Source organism: Chrysemys picta, chromosome 5, assembly GCF_011386835.1.
Source record: "Chrysemys picta bellii isolate R12L10 chromosome 5, ASM1138683v2, whole genome shotgun sequence".
NCBI classification, from domain to species: Eukaryota; Metazoa; Chordata; order Testudines; family Emydidae; genus Chrysemys; species Chrysemys picta.
The window spans coordinates 62,255,873-62,276,502 of record NC_088795.1 but is presented as its reverse complement, the minus strand read 5'-3'; the positions used below and the strand labels follow the sequence as shown (position 1 = coordinate 62,276,502).

General features: G+C 38.2%; 1 protein-coding gene across 12 annotated transcripts in view; it reads right to left on the bottom strand.

Moving 5' to 3' along the window:
- Window positions 1-2,594: 2,594 nt before the first annotated feature.
- Window positions 2,595-20,630, bottom strand: part of RBM46 (RNA binding motif protein 46) — a 37,535-nt gene continuing 19,499 nt past the window's right edge. For 7 of the 12 annotated variants that reach the window (XM_065596467.1, XM_065596464.1, XM_065596466.1 and 4 more), the window contains exon 6: window positions 2,595-3,500. In XM_065596467.1, the coding sequence (XP_065452539.1) occupies window positions 3,301-3,500 (200 nt within the window). In that variant the 3' untranslated portion in view covers window positions 2,595-3,300. Of the gene's footprint in view, window positions 4,627-5,428; window positions 8,477-20,630 lie in introns of all 12 variants that reach the window. The other 5 variants (XR_010601377.1, XR_010601378.1, XM_065596469.1 and 2 more) reach the window with 3 other exon arrangements.

Sequence of the window (20,630 nt, the reverse complement as noted above, 5' to 3'; positions counted from 1 at the left end):
CTGCCAGAATGCCACAAACTCTGGCCATACCCTGTGGCTCCCAGCATACACCTTAGTAGGAGATGGGGAGGGCACAGAGTTGCCCATGTCAACTTCCCCAATGCTGGGGGAATTGTCTGATTTAGCGCAGCTTTAATGGTTAATTGGTACAAAGGGGGCTTAGCACAGGATGACCTACACATAAAAATAATCTTTCCAAGATGTGTTATATACCCTTGCAGTGTCCACTCTCAAAACTAAACTATTTATTGTATCGCAGATTTGTAAATGGATTCCACCTTTTTTAACCAGCATGTCAGTATTAGTATAAATCACAGTACACAATTCAATTTTTTTCCTATAGTTTTTCAAAATTCAATGAGAAAAGCTTTGTGACAACTGTCCTTCCTGAAGATTAACTGGTTCCATTGAGAGATTTCTCAATTCTCTGAAGATTGTGTAATCAGCACATTTGTGTCAAGTATCAAAGGAGAAGGCACTCAGGCAGATGCATTTGTTGAGATTTTTTTAAATTGCTTACTCTATATAAAGTGTATAATACACAGGCTACACATGACTTCAAACCCACAAATGGATCAACATTCACTGTGCATCAGCCATTTCTTTAGCTTATTCCTTACAACATTGTTAACTCCAGAATGATTGGATGAACTTTCCTTTCAGAGGAACTAAAATTTCCAGGAATGAATACATTCAGCTTACATACAGCCAAGTATTGCTAATACAGTTCAATTTTAACCAGTTCTTTTTAAGACTTTATACTTTTGGTCAGTCAGCATTTTGTACAGCTTGAATTACCTTAGAGAAAATTATGAATCTGGTTACTAAAGTTATAATGATAATTGAAAAGGATCAAATTCATTCCCCTTTGCAAAGCCCATGTAGTCTTTGCTCAGCATATGAAGTGGGGGTGCACAGGTTTAAACCGCCATTGTGGTTGCATGGCTGCAATGTAGTACCTGCAATTATTATTCTATCCTACAGGTTTCATACAAAATGTCTGATACCCCACCCTGCTCATTAGATGAGTAGTCATGAAATCCCATAACCATCCCACAGCCTGCCCCAAGAAACCCTCCCTGCTGGCCTATTGGTAAGTGTCAAGAAGGCCCCTACATTCGTGATCACTCTACATAGACAACAGGCTTTAATGTCCCAGAGGGCCTTGCATGGCCCACCCCACATAGGAAGATTCCCTTGTTGGTGTCATTAGGCATAACCCTAAGTAACTTGGGAGGTGGAAGACCACAAGTGTCAATGAAGCCTTCCTGCACCAGGCCTAAATGAACCAAACTCCTTCCATGTTTAACTCTAATCGACCTCTAAAGCCAGATGCAGAAATTGGAATGTGTAACAGTTTATCAGGTGCCGCACCGCTCATATCGGTACCAAGCGGTAATAATGAGGCCTGCATACTTCTGGCTGAAAGGCAAAATAATAAATCAAAGGAAAGGGACAAGGTAATAATTCAAAAAGAAGTTACTAACAAGCTGGACTTATAGCCACCAAGATGATTTAATTGCTTAAATGTAATTGCTTGCTACTTGCTTAAAGTAAACTATTATAAGAGGAAGGGAGAGGGAAGGGAGGGGGATGAAGGGAAAAGCCTAGCTGCAAAAAGAATAAAAAGGGAAAACTTAGTGTGCTTGATCTGAGACGTGCCAGTCTCCTTGCACCGCTTTGAAATCTCAAATAAACTTTGATTGCTTCTCCACCCTGGTGTGTTCATTGGCACGAAGCACACCAGGCAACAAACCCCGCTGTTGCTTTCCTCGGGCACTCTGTGCCGGCAACACCCTCAAAAGCATTACAGGAATTTTTCACACTTTTGTACAGACTACTACAAGTGTTATGTTTAACACTTATGGAATGCTAATCCCGGGGGAAGGGTTTTAAAAGGTTATTAATAAATATACTATCAGTATAAAATGAAGTGTGTTTTCTTGTATATGTACAAAACTCAGCATATTTTCACATATGCACAAACTGACTGGTTAAAAAGTGTTTCAATATTAAAGAAATCATCATGAAAATTATTCAAAAATTAATCTGAGCGAAGACAAAGGATTTCTGACACCCCAAATTCAAATTCAAAATTGCAGATTATACCAGGCAATTTGTGCCTCACTCTCAGGTTAAGATTCCCTGTTCTAAGGAATCAATTTGATTGAATATTGTACAATATAATAAAAACTGAAGTACTTTTTTCTTACACCAAAAGCAAAAGTGTGCTAGACTGACGTTTTGAATTCCTCTCCTATACCAGCCATCCATGTTATTCCTGAACTGACAGTAAACAATATTAGCATTCTGATTATATTTGCTTCGTGTTTAAGCTTCACGGACTGACCAAAGGAACAAGAGTCCCAAGGTTGGTCCACATCAAATTTTCTTATGTAACAGTGAAACATGCCAAGCTAGTTTATGAACCTCCACCCCATTCACACATCATCTCTAAAATAAAGTTATTTTACCCTCAAAGCATGTGCTTAAAGAGAAGTTCATTTATGTAAGTGCTTCCGTGGGGGGAGAATGAGGCCCTGTCTGTAAACAATGTTGAGCATTCAACAATATATGCAAACCCCACAAATATCTTTTAAAGAACAGCATAAATTTAATGTCAAAATATTTGAATTCAAGTACAGAAATTAACACATGATTTCAACATTTAAAAAAAAAAACAGCACAACTCTTTTTTTAAAACAGAACTATTATACAGGTAATACCAAAACACAGATGAAGCTTAACAATTTTAACTCTGAATAAATTAACAGCACAAAAAGTAAGATAATTTACTCTATTACTAAAACTATGCAAAGGACCACAATAGTAAATTATTTCTTTAAAGTTAAAAAAAAAGTTTCTTAAAATCTCTCTTTTGCATCATTTTCCGGCTACATAATAGTTGCCTTCTCGCTAAGTAACTACTAATCTTCAACATAACAGCGATCCTTGGTAACAAGATTACAACCAATATTTGCACAGATTAAATTAAAGAGATACTATTCAGTAAAGTAATTATTAGAAAACATAACATAAACCACTGGGTTCTATTGCCCACACTTTGACCAGGAACCATAAACAGATAAAAGAGCATCAATCTACAGTACACAGGCCAAGAAAAGAAACTTTTTTGAACTTTATCTTTTGACAAATGCTTAGTAAAATACTTATATTTACTGAAATGTGAAAAGTTCCCTATATGGAAGTAAATATATTTTACTCATGAAAATGAATAGTGTAGACCCAATTAAAAACTAAAATTGAAAACTTTCATATTAATGCTGTAAAACTTTTTCTTCAAAAGAATGAGGCCTCATTAGAGATATATACTCGCTGTCCAACATGGCTGCCATTAGCAAGCAGAATTGTTGGTGATAAGGGGTAGCTTGGATAAAAATAAGGCCTTGATGTGTATGGAGGCACGCTGGGTGTCCCAGAAGAGAGAGTGGCACTAACAGGGGAAATGCTATTTACTGAGCTGCGACGAAAATTGTAGTCTGTAAATAAATATATGAATAGTTACTTTGCATGTAAGTCTATAAATACAAATTTAATTCAAAGAGGCAAAATAGACTACTACACAAAAAATCATTTTCTAACATGTTTCAATCCTCAATATTTTGTTGATAGCAATGGAGACTATGCTGATTTGTCGCCTTGCAAATCCTGTTTTACCAGTATGAGACACAAATACCTGCACTTCACTGATATACTTCTATACCAGGACCACAGATTTGACTGGAAAGGTATCTTTCCACTAAGAAATTTGTTTTGCATCTTTCTACCTTTGCAGAAACAAATCTCTGATTTATATTACTACCACAAGATACTAATTTTCTTCCAAATTAGATCTGGTACAGAAATACTGGGATTTCATCTCTGAAAGAAGAGGTGTAACCAGTTCATTTTTGCCTTTTTCTAAGATTTATTATTTACAATACAAACTGATAGAATCTTCTCTAAAACTACAGAAATGTGGAGGGTGAGGTATTCTAACTAGATTACTTTGCCAATATTTGATTTACATACTACTGCAAACCTTTTATAAAAGTCTAGTTGTACTTACCATTTAAAGTATTACTGGTAAATACAATTTTAAATAAATCATCCCTTTAAAACAAAAACTATATTAATCAAACATTTGCAAAAAGACAAATAAAATGTAATAAATTTCACTAATCTTTAAATTAAACCATTTAAAATACAGAGATGCTATTTGTAGAATTGTTGTTTCCCAATAAACACATACTTTATTTCCCAGTAATTCTCATACACCATACAGTGTTATCCTTTTCTCCAAAATAATAAATTCTGAACTTTTCAAACATGCAACTATGCTCTTCGTGGTAGTTCAAGCCAAACAAGGTGCAGAGTTGATTCTAGAAATAAGGAGACCTTCTGGCTTCCAAAAAGCACTGTACACTATTTTCAGAGGGAATTGCAAATAAAGTCATTTTAAGGTGAAGGTGAAGGTCTGCACTGCAGTATCCTCATAATTCTGTAAATGTGGTACCTCAATTTTTTGGCAAGCATTAACTTAATGAAGTCAATGAGAATAAATGTTTAGCCAACAGGAATGAGACCAACAGCAGTAGTGTAAGCTCAAGCATCATCAGAAAGGACCTAGTTAAGAGAAAAAATGGGAGAAATTAAAAAAACTGAAACTATTTAGAAAGTTTAGTTTCATTTTCAGTATTGAGACTAAAAAAAAATAATTTTTTTTTCAAAATTTAATTTTCCAATAAACATTCACGGTGGAAATTAGCAAAAACGTATACATCAGTAAGTGATGAGTTTTCAAGCAAATTCTCTGATCCTTCACTGACAACTGTGCAGGCAGACCCATGCACCAGAGTTCCAGTGCAAGATGAGAATCAAAAATTAAGAAACTTTTCATCAAGTAATTTTTAAAAAAGCGTCTTTATGACTTCCAATGACCAGTTATTACTAAGTTATCCAGAAACATTTCTTTACACTGTTCTGGCTCTGAAATGGGGTCATGTAAATTAACATCAGGCCCATCACTTCTTCTGATAAATACAGAATATAATTTGTTTATACTGTATAGAAGATAAATGCTTTATATTATATTATTCCAGTTATTCATATATTTCATGTGCTATATATCAATTTTGTATTATCAGCCTTTTCATTTTACTTGTTTTTATTAAACACATTAAATATTCATTCTGAAAAAACACATTTTGGGGTGCCATATTCTGCCACACTGAGTAATTATTCATGAACTATCCTACTGATTTCAGTGGGACTACTCAGAGTAAGGTTGTAACTCTGGTGACATAACCTGGCCATTTAGCAGCAGAGTAAAATGAGCCAACTTCATTTCTACTAAAACTCCACTGAAGTGAATCAAGTTATGCCAGGGATGAATTTGACCCAACGTCGCCAAGTTTATATTTCTTACCTGTTATTTATTTTCTCCAAATTCTCCTACACAGATCCAGACTGATGAGGTTATGTTCCCTGTCTGTAAGTAGTGGAGACAGAGAATAACTGAATCTTCAAGACAATGTTGTGATCCCTACTTGAAGTATATGGAACCCTAGGAGACTCGGTTACAAAAAATTCCCAACAGTATAATTAATACTCAGGAATGAATAAAAAACTTCATATTTTCAAAATGCCTTAAAAGCATTTGACTATTTAACCCTGCAACAACTCAGTTGAGTAGGTACAAGTATCCCCCTTTAAACAGATGGGGAAACTGAGGCAAAGAAGTTAAAGACATGGTTCTCAGAAGTGCTGAGCACCCATAACTCAAACTGAAATAATTATTAATAATCCATTCAGTCTTCTAGAGAAGATAAGACCTTAATTTCTAATGTAAGAGGCAGTATTTGACTTTTTTTTAAAAATGATGCTTTCTTTATACATCACAAAGAAACAACAAAAGGTAGTAGCCCAATTTCTTTTCTTTCACATCACCATTAAACTTTAGCACTCTGTGCCCAAAAAGGAAGGCAGAGATTGTCCTAGTACAATGAAAGCCTCATAGCACTAGAAAATATTTTGCATCTGTATGTATAAGGCCTGATTTTCAAATGAGAAGCTCCAAGTCTGAGCATAAAATTGTTTGTGGTTGCAAAATGCACTCAAAATTGGAGGTCCAGTTAAGGTCCTTTTAAAAATCAGACCCATAAACTTCACCTGTGCAGCACCTAACATATTCAAAACCTGACTGCAGACTAGCTAAAGCAATTGCACAGGTGAGCAATGGGGCTCTTTGCAGGTAGCAGTACTAGAGGGAGAGCAATCTCCGTGGGAAGGGGTGGGGAGTAGCCTTGGCTTCAACTCCTCAACACACTAACCAGTGCAACTGAGTTAGTGCACTGGGGAAAGTAATCTGTACCAAATATAAACTGGTGCAGATTATTTGCCTCCTGGATTTCTGGGGCACAACTATAAACTGCCCTTTGCTCAGAACTGTGACAAAGCCCTCACCTACTAAATATTCACAAGCTTCTCAATTACAGACCACTAGAACTCACTGTAAAGAGCACCTTGTAACAATATAAATCCTTCCAAATAAACTAAGTCTTCTCTTTACAAGAGACTTTTTGAAAAAAAGACAGAAGAATCAATTTCTGGTGTACAGTGTATGATTAAATTATTTTCAGGAAAAAAAAAGAAAAATGAGTTTGAGAGCAACTCATTTAAGTCTGTAATTTTAACAACAATCAAAATGATACAAATCTTTTTATACAAATTCTAACAATAATAAGGTTTCAAGAAAGAATCAAAGTAAAGCACGGGATAATATTAGTAGCTTAAAAAGTCTGGTGATATCAGGATTTCAGACTATGGAAAAGGTTCCCTACTTCGCTCTAATTGCTCCAACAAATACATCTTGAATTTTGATAAAGCAAACTGAGACCAGACCATATTGAAAAAAGTATAACTCAATTATATGGCAATATGAAAGGCTTGGTGTTTAAATCATAGCACCATGAAAGAAAAGGTTTCTTTATTCAATAATATGTAGAAAGATGGATCCTACTGGTATCTTCAAGGAAATAATAGGATTAAGTATTTATGTTGAAATCATTGCTTTAAACGCCAGACCAAGAGCAAAAAGTTTCTCGGGTGAATTATCTATTTTGTCCTTGATTTATAAGGACTATGTTGAACACAATAACTGAATTTATATTTTTAGATAGCCTCTTTGTGCTTCAGTTCCCCATGCTTCTGAATTTATACAGCTAGCCATACAACATGAGAAAATGATTAATTGGAATTAAAAACAAGAAAGCTGTCATTTAGAAATTGTAATGAAGATAAACTTTCTTATATACTCATTACAATGAGCAGGAAAAGAAAAAATAAAAAGCATTGAAGAAATCACTAAGCGATTTACTGCAGGTAAATTCTAGGATCACTGTAACCTATCCATAACAATCAAAATCTGTGCAGTAGGCAGTGTTTATGTTTCTGAATATTCCTCTTAATTAGGATGAAAAGACACTGGTGTAGGTAGTCTGTTCCCACATTAAAAAACATAGGCAGCAACTATGAATCAAGGAATATTCACAAGGATTTTCACGCCGAGGTGACCCTGCATTGTCATGTTAGAGGAAGGGAATAACGTATATCTTCCCCATGGAGCAGCCACCCGCAAACCTGCTGTATCCCCTAGGATTCACAGGAGGACACAAATCCTCACAGCAGCGCCAACCCTCTGCATCTCCCCCCCATGTGAAGTGAAGGTCCATTACAGCCACAATGCCAGGGACTCCACCTCTAGCTGTGGAGGCTTCCGAGGACCACCAAAGGCTCTGCAAGCGAGTTTATGCAATCTGTGGTAAATGGTGTGAGTGTTGGGTGATAGCGACATGCTTCCCCTGCTCCCCCAACCTTTCTCCCTGCAAGAATCTCTGATCACAAACATATCACTCTGCAGGGCTGTGGGAGGGCAATTTGGGGCACTGATACAGAAAGACTGAGCCCCTCTTCTGCACACAGGGAGATCCACACATGGATCTCAAGATGAATGATGTGGTCCAAGAGAAATGGAAATCCCATTTCTAAAATAATGCGTCTATTCTCGATACCCATCAGTATGTTAAAATACTACACTGACTTCCACTTTTCTGTGATGGCTATCAGGTTCATTTGTTGGGTGCCTGATTGATTTTAAAAATAATCTGATGATTCAAACATCAACTGCTAGTAAGCCAGTGAACATGGGAGTTCAAAAACCGCGCTACAAAGGACCTAGGAGGGAGGGCTCCGATAAAAGTTTAAGGAAGACAACATGTAAGATGGAAAATATTTTTCTTGAACTGTGTAAACAAATGCCAGAACTACAAGACTGCTGTCTTCTCTGGTAAACACAGCAAATAATTAAATATATCAGATTTCCAATACAGACAGTCTAAGGCAAGTTTCCAGAAGTTTCAGTTTCTTTCTGTCTCCACTACTTTCATAGAAGGAATATCATCCCCTCAGTACAGACCTATGTAAGAGAATGAAAGAGAAATATGTTTTAAGAATTATATATATATATATATAAAAAACATAAAAGGACAATTATTTACAAAAAATTATATCCGCAGTAAACGTTTTCATATCTGCCATTAAAAAAAAAAAAGAGAGATATCAATAAGGGCCAGAATTTGATATCCTTCCTCATGTTGAGCAGTAGCTCAACTCTATAAATAGTCACACTGGGCTAATATGTGAAGCCAGGTATTAAATATGAATAATGATATCAAAATTTGGCCCTTAGGTATTATCACTAAAATTGCTTTACAAACTCATGACACAAGATTCTGACAGGATTAACTGAGAATATCCATCAAAGAGTTCCAAACAATTTTCAGTACAATCACGCATGTAGGGAGACTTGTTAACTAGATTACCCACTTCTGACATTAAAGAAGATAAAAGCAGTCACCTTCATTAAGAAATTAGTCTGTACAATACCACCAAAATTTCTAGGACAATATTTGGCTTTGGCCTCATGCCTTGCAATGCACTTGAAGTCCAGGAACATCTTGTTATAACCAAGCACTGTGTTACTGTTTACACAGAAACTTTAATTTATTTAAACTAGTGAATGGTTCAAAACTTCTGTCTAATTATACTTCAAATTCAGTAGATTACTAGACCAGATTTTCAGAAAACCTGGTTATGAAAGTCAAGGAAGTCTCAGACACAAAGTATAATGGAACAAGTGACGACTCTTGGGTCCTTACAAATATTGAAAAATGGCAAATTGACCTCCCTTATTTTATTCAGGTTTCTCACAGGAATATCAATGATATGGGATTATTTATTTTGTGATACCAAAAAGCCAAATAAAAGACTATTATTAATGCATGAATTACTCAATGACTGCCATGCATGTGAAGATCTTTTAACTATGAGAATATCAAAATCTTAAATAAAAAAATTATTACATGGAAAAACAGTCCACCAATTTAGAGAACTGAAAAACCCTGGGTTACTAACATGCACTTGGATATGCTTTTTGTTGGGGGGGGGGGGGGGTGTAGATGGCTCTGAGCCAGGCTTAAAGACACTGGAAGTGTAGTTTTGCTAAGGGTGTCACAAATATACAGGGTGCAATATGACCCAGAAGTTGCAAGCAAGCCTCTGCTGTTTGCAGGCTCTGCTGTATTGTAGAAACAAGGCTGATATAGCTGCTAGGGTTACCATTCTGAACCACTCAGAGTGGACAAAGATGTTTACTCTCTTGAGGTCCAGATTTAAATATTCAGAGATTGTAACATCACCTAGGTGCTTTAAGAGAGTAAAGAGTACCTTCTGTGACATCACTAAACTTGGGGCTCTCAAAGGGAAGATCATCAACAGTGTTTTGCATCTCCTGAGATAGAACACAGGACTGCAACCAAGCAGCCCGATACATTACTACTGCTGTAGCCATGGAGAGTGCAGCATCTAATGAAGCCCGGAGAGATGCCCTGGTGATTGTCTGGGCTTCTGTTATGAGGGCTTAAAATCATCCTCTGATCCTGTGGCGGGTATTCAATAAAAGATGAGAATTTAGAATAGTTTGTAAAGTTACATTTTGTCATCAGGGCTTGGCAACTGGCTAGTCTGAACTGTAGCAAGGCAGAGGAGTAGCTGTTCCATCCCACGAGATCCAGTCTTTTTAGCTCTTTATTGGATTGTGTAGAGTGGAACTGAAATTGTCTGTTCCATTCACTGACTGCCTCAACCAGGGAGTTGGGTGCAGTATGGGAGAAGAAATATTCCACGCCTTTGGGTGGGATGTAGTATTTCTTAACAGCCTATTTATATGTACGTGAGATAGTGGCTGGCACTTGCTACACAGACCATGCAGAGATCAGGAGAGCATCATTGATGGGCAAGGCAATTTTGCCAAGGAGATGTGTGAAGAATATCCAACAAGTATTGGGGTTCCTACATCTCCTCCAACAGAATATGTAGGGTCTTCACTATACATTTCATAAGACCTTGAAAGACCCTCAAATAAGCCAACATAAGTGATGAGGGAGACATGATAGCCTCGTCCAGTGGAGGAAGAGGAGGATTTCTTCGCTCACAGGTGACTCTTGCTCCTCTGTAAGAGCTTGCCACATGGAAGGGCTTAAGAGTAACAGATGCTGCTTCTGATGACCCCTCTTATGAAATGGGAGCTGTAGAACTGTCCATCATAAAGGGGCCAATAGATTCCAATAAGACCACTGTGGTGGAGCACAAGAAAAGAGGTCAGGATCCCATGGATGTCCTTGCCAGGGTTACCCTGTTACAAGTTTCATAATCAGGGCATACCTCAAATGAGGGAGGTGGAAAGGGGGAACCTTATATAGATCCCTTAGCATCAGAAGAAGTGTCGTCGCCCATGTCAATGGGAGGGACAAATGGTGTCAGTACTGGTGATCAAGTTGATATGGGAGCCCGAAATGGATCCTGCAATTGCATGGGAACCGTAGATAGACAGTGTGAAGATACTGGAGCACACTGAATTGGTACCAGCCTGAAATGTGTCTCTTATCTCTAAGAATTTGTGAAGGATTGGAGACTGTGATGGTACTTGCGGACAAACACTACTGAAGATGGTAGCAGAGTGTAGGTAGGCTTTGGGAGGACAGGCCATACCAGGTAACGTTTTTCAGTACCTTTCAGAAGTGGTGATTCTGTCTCCTCCAGGATCCAAATGTCCTCAGGGGTTAGAAAATGGATAGTACCAGAGAAACCAGGTGGGAAACATCAGGAGTCAGAATATCTGGTGGTACCGTAGATGGTACTGCAGTACAATCAGTGTGTCCTTCAAATATAGATACTGAAGGCACTACTGATGTCTATTTTGACTTGGCTCTGGAATCCTTGTGACACAGAGGCACAGACTCTGGTCCCAATGCAGGTATTATTTTAGGTACTTTAAAAGACAGTCTCTTGGTACACAGCATCGTCTTCTTAGCTGGTGCCCTGGTCGCAGTACCAGAGAGGATGGGTGTGTCAGTGGTACCCGTGATGGGATGCAAAGTCTCCAGAGACACAGATTAAGACAGTGACTTTCCTTTTCTCCTCTCCAGATCTGGAGAAGGAAGTCTTTTCTTCTTTTATAGTTTACATGGTTCTGAAGGCCCAAGGGTCTTTTCTTACCACTACAGTATAGATCGGGGTAGGCAACTTATGGCACGCATGCCAAAGGCGGCACGTGAGCTGATTTTCAGTGGCACTCACACTGCCACCGGTCCGGGTAGCTCTGCATTTTAATTTAATTTTAAATGAAGCTTCTTAAACATTTTATAAACCTTATTTAGTTTACATACAACAATAGTTTAGTTATATATTATAGACTTATAGAAAGAGACCTTCTAAAAACGTTAAAATGTATTACTGGCACGCAAAACCTTAAATTAGAGTGACTAAATGAAGACTTGGCACACCACTTCTGAAAGGTTGCTGACCCCTGGTATAGACGGTAACTGGAGCTCTCTGTGGATCCAATGTACAGCAGCATGCCTTGCATCCCACAGGTCTCAGCAAGGGCTCCCTTAAGAAGAGTTTGAGCCTGTCCTCCCTCCATTTCTTAGATCTACTCTTAAAGCCTGATCAGATCTTACATTTGGGAGGGGACAAGAGAGTCCTCAAGGCAGCAGAGGCAGTATGAATATCCATTGCTATGGGGGAAAGACCTATGGAAAGTCTAGCAGGGTCTGAAGCCCAGGGTCTTGGGAATAACCCACACTCACGACCGTGGATTAAGGCCTGAGAAACAATGGCTCAAATTGGGCAAAAAACAGAAGAAGGGAAGGGGAAACCCCTTCACCTTTGAAAAAGCACAAACTCTGCTAAAAAAAAAAATGAAAGAAAATTTAAGCAAGTGTTGTAGCGAGCTGAGGCTATGTAATGGATACTGCACTACTCCATGACAAGCTGCAGACATCTGAGAAGAAACTGGAGTGGCAGTGGGTCAGCTCCTCCCTGTATACTCATATACTGCATCACAAGGGCATCTAGCACTCAGGCAAGGACCCTGCTAGCAAAAATCTCTGATCACGAGTACACAGATATGCGCAGATTCTGACATGGAGCACCTATACTTGAAGAAAAAGTTGATGATGCACATACATAATGCCTGCTGGAGCAGGCCATTAAATATTAAAATATCAATTTTAGATGTATTTTCCTTCGCTGCTTTCTTGTAACATTAAGGTTCAACATATTACCAAACTCACTTCATGGTCAAAAAGTAAGAGAAATTTGAATAAACTGTTTTGGGAAACAGAAATCACCATTTCTATTAGAATGATTGTCATGTTACTTAAAAAAAAATTAAACCTGTACAGTTTAATTGGCTGTTTTATTCCAGGCTTTAACTTTATAAAGAATTCAACAACTTTTGATTATTTTTTCAGTATTTTTTTTTTAAAAACTGTATACACCATTAGATTTTTTTTTTTTTTTAATTCTGAATTGCACTTTTGGGTTTTTGTGCAAAAGTCTTCCCAGGTGGACTCTAAAAGATCTAAATAATAATAATCCTGCTTATGGGAGAAATTGAGATTTCTACATTGATACTAATAGAAATTAGAGATATTGGACAAGATCTTCTTGTGTGTCCAAAAGTGTACACATTAAGTCAGAGGTATGTGTGCAAGTGGATAAAGCTCATTTTTGCAGTTCCCTAAACTGGTGATTCTCTTGGCAGACCAGTTCCCTTGTGCTGTACCAGCAAAAGCAGTATGAAAACTAAACAGGTTTGGAGTAGCATAGGAGCATCCCAGCCATGCTTCTTCTCTGTTATGCCAGCAGCAGGGAAAGTGTGAGGCAGAACCGTACATTGTCAACTCAGTACAAGCACAGGATCACCCTTATCCTGAAGTGTTCTTCCCCAGTTTTATGGCAGATGATGCCAACAGTGCAGTGCATAAGAGTCTTACCGTATGGGAGGCTCTGACCCTTTAAGTTCACGTGACAAGTTGACTGTCACATTCAGCTGCTCTCAAAATGCTTCTCTTTATAGTCATGACACTACAATAATGTCTATTAAATGTGATATTAAAACTATATAAGCAATGTCAAGAGCAAGATACATTTTTACAACTTTTCTGCAGTCATTTACTTACTGAAGAAATGCATTGTGATTTCAAAACAATCAGGAATAATAGAAAAAAGGGAACATCTGTTAATTTTGTTTCTGTATCCCAATGATTGACAGCTAAAAGCACCAATGAATTTTTTTGGGATGATTGGGATTGGTAGCTTTAATACAGAACATACACAATTCATGTTTATGCATCCTCAGTGTACTATTACAGAACTAATGAACTCTGACTGGCAATCACTACTAATACAGGGCCAAAACTTAACAGGGAGAAAAAACAAAAACATGAGTATATCTAGGGTGAGATACAAGACATCTTTTAGCCATCTAGAAATAGTGACCAATTTAAGAAGCTCCCCTATGAAGTACAGGTGATCCCCACAGACACTTGTCAACAAGATGAGAAGTATATTTAGTCAACAGCCAAAAATCTAATCAAATATATTTCAAGTTCAGTCCAAGCCTGATATACAATACTTATTCTAAAATGATACTGTGTTGTTTTCAGGCACTATATTTCTGCATACTGACAGATCTAATAATATAGGGTTTCAAACTATAGTCTGTGAAACACTTGGTACTCTACGATGAAGTAGCTGGTCACATGGTGCAGGCTCTCTTTGTTTGGAGGTACTAAACTGCATTAAAAGACTGCTAAAATATTACTTTCCTCATATAAGCAATTATCACAGGGATACTGTGCAATTTTAAGTGGGAAGTGGAAGGACAATGGTTAGGGCACTGGCTTAGGATATGTGACACCCAGTGTTGCCTAGTGTTTGGATATTCTCTCTCTCTCTCTATTCCTTAACATAGCAGGCAGCAGAGCCAGAGGTAAAAGACTTTGGTCTCCTGTTCTCGCTGGCCACACCCATTGCCTAGGCAGTTCAGTTTTCAATTCTTCCAAAATAGTCCTCTCTCACCCACATATTTTCAAACTGCTTATATAGTTAAAAAAACCCACTAAATTTAGCAGTAGGTAAAGAGAGGTTACTTATCAGTAACTGTTGTTCAAGTCACCTCTCTACATTCTCATTTATAGTGAGTTACCCAGCAGCAAAAGCCACATATCTATTGGTGGGCTCATGAGCATCCTTGAGCATCATATGTCAGATGCCTAGTCTGGATAGGAGCCCAACCATCACTTCAGTTCCTTCTCCACTGCCACAGAGGGACCCTCTGTCATATCTGCTCATTCTCTTAGGTTTCGCTTCAGACATCTTTTTATACATTGTTAAAAATCGTTTAGTGTTCTATTTTACTATAGTGTAGGTAAGGTTGGAAGGATTTCTCCATTTCCACAGATCCCTAGATGCTCAGTTTCAGCACCACATCTATGCCCAGCACTAACCCTAAAAAGTTTTAATAGAATGCATGAGACATCTTTCTTTCCAGAGTCAAATGTGAACACACACTTTGAAAGAGTTCTGTATGCTCTCTTCCAGTGGGTAACTCCCCATAAGCGGGTATACCCAGAGACTGTCAAAAAAGATACCTTTGATCCATAAAAAAAAAATACAAACAAGAAAACTTTATGAACATCTCTCAATGACCACTAAGTAGATTGTTTCTAGCCAGAATCTTGGCTACAGGAATCAAATTAACAAGTAAAAATGCATACTGTTTGTGATGTGTAGCTATCCTATGCACTGTACTATATTGCAAAGAACTCTAAAGAGGACTTCAAAAATCCTACTGGGCCTGATAATGTTTTCCCTACTATTGTTACAAGGAGCACCTACAGTTACTACACTGAAAATGATTAGAGAAGAAATTACTTCTCTCTATTCCCCCCCTCCACATACACACAGTTTACATTTTGCATTTGACCTTAGTCAGTTTCACCATAGAATCAGGCATTTTGCCCCAGTTGTTTATGCAGGTCTTTCCACACAGCAACATGGGATACAAAAGCCATTTTAAAAATTAGGAAAATGTGACTGTAAAACCACAAAAACTGGCAGGGGGACTCATTTGTAAATTTTAACTGAAACTATCTCTAGTTCATTTTTTTAAAGTGACAATGGGCTTGTCTACACTGCCTTACAGATCGAACTGTGGGAGTGGGAACAGCAGTGTGCACAAAATGGCTGCCCTGTAACTCCCCTGTGTGAATTTTCTGGGTACCAACTAAAAGGTTCCTGGTTTGCATTAATGTAACTGTTTGAACAGAATTACATTAATGCAAACTACGAACTAGGGCTGTCAAGCAATTAAAAAAATTAATCACAATTAATCACACTGTTAAACAATAATAGAATACCATTTATTGAAATACTTTTGGATGTTTTCTACATTTTCAAATATATTGATTTCAATTACAACACAGAATATAAAATGTACAGTGCTCACTTTATATTTATTTCTGATTACAAGTATTCGCACTATAAAAAAACAAAAAGAAATAGTATTTTTCAATTCACCTAATACAAGTACTGTACTGCAATCTCTTTATCATGAGAGTTGAACTTATAAATGTAGAATAAGATACAAAAAACCCTACATTCAAAAATAAAACAATGTCAAATTTTAGAGCCTGTAAGCCCACTCAGTCGTACTTCTTGTTCAGCCAATCGCTCAGACAAACAAGTTTGTTTACATTTGCAGGAGATAATGCTCCCCGTTTCTTGTTCACATTGTCACCTGAAAGTGAGAACAGGTGTTCACATGGCACTGTTGTAGCCGGCGTTGTAGGATATTTATATGCTAGATGCACTAAAGCAGGGGTCTCAAACTCCCGGCCCGCGGGCCCTCTGCGGCTCGAGAACCTCCCCACTGCAGCCCGCGGAGGAAAGACACATACAGCCACGCTGCCGGCTCTGACTGCTGCAGGCGCAGCCTCCCGCAGCTCCCATTGGCTGGGGGAGAGGGACAGAAATATCATCACTAGTCGCCGGGCAGAGTCAGCCATGGAGGCAGCATCACTTTTTTCCACAATGAATATAAACAAGTCAAAATACCAAACAATTATCTGATGCACACCTGGCTGCAATCCTCAAGGTTTCAACTACTCAGTCGCTGAGGCCAAACATCAACAAACGTCTTAGCGATTGGCTGAACAAGAAGTTGGATTGAGTGGATTTGTAGGCTCTGACGGTTTACATTGATTTTTTTTTTACATAACTGCACTCAAAAACAATCTACATTGTAAGTTGCACTTTCACGACAGATTGCACTACAGTACTTGTATGAGGTGAACTGAAAAATACTAATTTTTTTTCATTTTTACAGTGCAAATATTTGTAATCAAAAATAATATATAATTATTTCAATTACAACACAGAACACAATATATATGAAAATGTAGAAAAACATCCAAAATATTTAATAAATTTCAATTGGTATTCTATTGTTTAACAGTGCGATTAATCATGATTAATTTTTTCGAGTTAATCGCGTGAGTTAACGGCAATTAATTGACAGCCCTACTACAAATCTTTTAGTTCGCACCCACAGAGTCCACACAGGGGAGTTACAGCACAGCACTTGGGTGCACAGTGCTATTTACACTTCCATGGTCCAAATTGTGGGGCAGTGTGGACACAGAGGCTGTATTTCAAGTTAGTGGTTTTTTAAACTTTTGAATAGTCCCAAACTGGATTTGGAGTGGGAATGCCCCTGATTTGCAGAGTTCTGAGAACAGTGGGAAGAGATACTGAACTCCCGGGATAATAGGTGCCGACTCTGTGGGTGCTCCGGGGCTGGCGCACCCACGGGAAAAAAATAGTGGGTACTCTGCACCACTGGCAGCCAAGCTCCCCATGCCCCCCGCTCTATCTATACTTCCTCCTCCTCCCCCTGAGTGCGCCGCATCCCCGCTCCTCTGCCTACCTCCCAGCGCTTCCCGCCCAGCCGCAGCCAAACAGCTGTTTGGCAGCGTTAGCACGCTCTGGGAGGGAGGGGGAGGAGCAGGAATGTGGCATGCTCAGGGGAGGAGGTGGGGAAGAGCCGGGGCTGGGGCAGGGATTTGGGGAAGGAGTTGGAATAGGGGCAGGGCGGGGGCAGAGACTTCGGGGAAAGGGTTGGAATGGGGGGTGGGGTCTCATGGAAGGGGTGGAATGGGGGCGGGGGCAAAGGGGAGGTCGAGCACTCACAGGAAAACGGGGAAGTCGGTGCTTATGCCCGGGATGCATCTCCCCAAGGCTGTTAGCAAATGCAAAGTTGACCAATTCTACAGCATTTAAAGAAAACAAGCACAAATAATCAACTTGCAGCCTTTCTATTTTGTACATTATGAGCCAAGGATACTCTGACAAAAGTATTTCCCCAGAGATGACCAACAACATGTAAATAAAACAAATCAGTACTAAACTGGTGGGAAGGAACAGGTTGTACATATTGGACATTTCCTTGCATAAGACTTTTTGGACAGGAAGACTAAAATCAAAGAAAAGAAGAAATCTGAAATTGTTTTGTGCTGTTTCTCTGAAGAAGAGACAACTGAATTTCACACACAAGGTGTGTGTCCAGCAATAAAAGGCAAAATCATTAGCCTCCAAGTGACAACCAGCTATGTTCCGGAATTAAAACAACAACAACAACCCAAACAAACATTCTCAGTAGCTTCCTGGAATAAAAAGATATTTTTGGTTATCTAATTTCTCTTCTATTTCTCATGTCCACAAGTTCTACAGTATTGTACAGGGAGAGAAGGAGAATTATCATTTCAAATCTGAATTAGGCCCTATCTACTAAAGGAATGACAAAGCAGAGAATTTCTATGCGCATCAGAGAATAATTCTAGATTACTAGCCCTTAAACACACACTCTGTATAAATGATTATACTTATAGAAATATTCCACTTTACTCATTCTATCAGGGGATGGGCTGTGATCTTGCTTGGGCCTTCTGAAAGCTACAACACATCCATCACCACAGAAGAGGAAAATTGCACTGTAGAATACATAGGAAATATGTTAGATGCCTATTTATATAAGAGTGTGTATGGGTATCTAACACACACGCACACACACACAAATGCAGTATTAGAACTCCAATCAACTGATTGGATAGGACTGACATATCAGAAGTAGGAGAAGATATATGGTAAATTCCATCAAAATTTCTCTTTCTCCTGCACTCATACATAGTTCAATACTAAAGTGGAATATATACAGGAATGACGATCCTAGGGAAGGAATGTAATTAAGTATAACTATATACAACTTATTTTTTTTCATTTGAGAAGAATTTTTTTAAATAATCATGAAGTCATTAAATTGCTGGACTCTTTCATCAGCTGAGACTTCCAAGTCATTCTTCTAGAGCTTTGACAATGTATGTATAGAGGAATCAGGCAACTGCTTTCCAGATCTAACTGTTCAACTGAATATGGATTAACAACCAATTTTGCTTTCCTGTATACCCAAACAAACAGTTTATCATTCCAATAAACCTAGATATTTAAATCAATTCTCAGCAGGGTGGATAAAAATTAATGATTTTTTTTTAAAGTGTCACAAAAATCTTCTGTATAGAAAGACTAACCTAAATAATCTATTTACCCAATTGGACTCAGTGCTCAGTCAGGAAGATACCATGAAAGATGCTTAGTTTTGCAGTTGTCCATCTGTGGATTTGCATCTCCAGAGATAACATGCTTGTTAACAGCAAAAATGTTTTAAAATAAATAAATAATATATAGAGGTGAGAAATAACAGATCTAAACCCTATTGTCCCTCTGCAAATTTGTGTACACAGAGTCAATCCCTTACCTCTCTCTAAAAGTGCAAAGTTTCAAAAAGTTCAGTGAATAGAAGATCGTTGGGGACAGAACAGACCTGGACAAGGAGAAGAAGTCTTGAGATAAATGTGAGAAGGGAGGGACAGGCAGTAGAAACAAAAGCAAAACTGTTTAAGCAGCACATTCCAGAAGTCTTGAGGTCTTTTTGAGTATAGCCTTCATTGATTTGAGATCTACAATACCATACTCTCATTAGAAGGGAAAACCTATAATGGCAGCAGGCCATAAAAGAAACCCAGTTGGGGAATATTTTAATTAAGTTCCTCTACCTGTGAGTAAGACAGGCATGCATGCAAAATGCAAACAGTGCAACAAAGAAATGCAAGGCCTCACTGCCTAGATAAAACAACGTCATGAGAAGTGTTCCTTCTCAGGAGGAAGCGGTGTTGAAGATGATGAAAGGAAAATGCAGTATCTTCAGGTTGGTAAACTTTTTTATTTCATACTTCTTTCTTAAGGACTGCCTGTCTTCCTTCTGGACTATTCTTGAATTCTCATGTTTGAGCAAAAAATATAGTTGTTACTCTATGGTATGTTTTGTTAAAAATATTATATGTCTGCTGTGGAAGAAAAAAATCCAGAATATATAATATTGTTGTTTTAGTTAAATAAAACAATTTAAATGTCTGTCTGGTGATGTTCTCCTCCTAATACAGCACAGCAAGAAAATCCTCCAAATATTAATGATTAACCTGTTGAATTGAAGATAGTTCACCTCCCAATGACTTCATAAATATCTGCTTCAGTTACCTTTGGTAAATGAAATAACCAAACCTTCATTCATTTTCTAATATAGCTGTAAAATCAATCTGAAAAGTTTTCCGAATAAACTTTAAAAATGTATAGTGTGTACCTTCTAAAAATGAAACCTACATCTATCTCTGAGTTGTGAAGAATATGTATTAAGGTTATAACAACCAACAAGAATGCACTTTTATATAGAAATCCATGATTAAATTGAGTCTTCCTGACTAGTGATTTAAATCAAATCCACCCTGATTCTCAGCTTCAGATAGAGCTCTATCCTTTTGGTCTAGCCAACTTGCCTATGGCACAGGACCCGGGACGAGGTAGGTGGTTATAAAGCCACCTTTCTATTGCCACAGTCCTCGGTTCTACAAGACAGGTAAGTCAATCCCTCCTGAAGGCAGCTATAGCACTTCCTGACATGTAACTATTTCTTCTTCCTGGTTAGTCTCCTGTAGCTTATGGTCTAAGTCAGGGGTAGGCAACCCGTGGCACACAAGCTGATTTTCATTGGCACTCACACTGCCCAGGTCCTGGCCACTCATCTGGGGGCTCTGCATTTTAATTTAATTTTA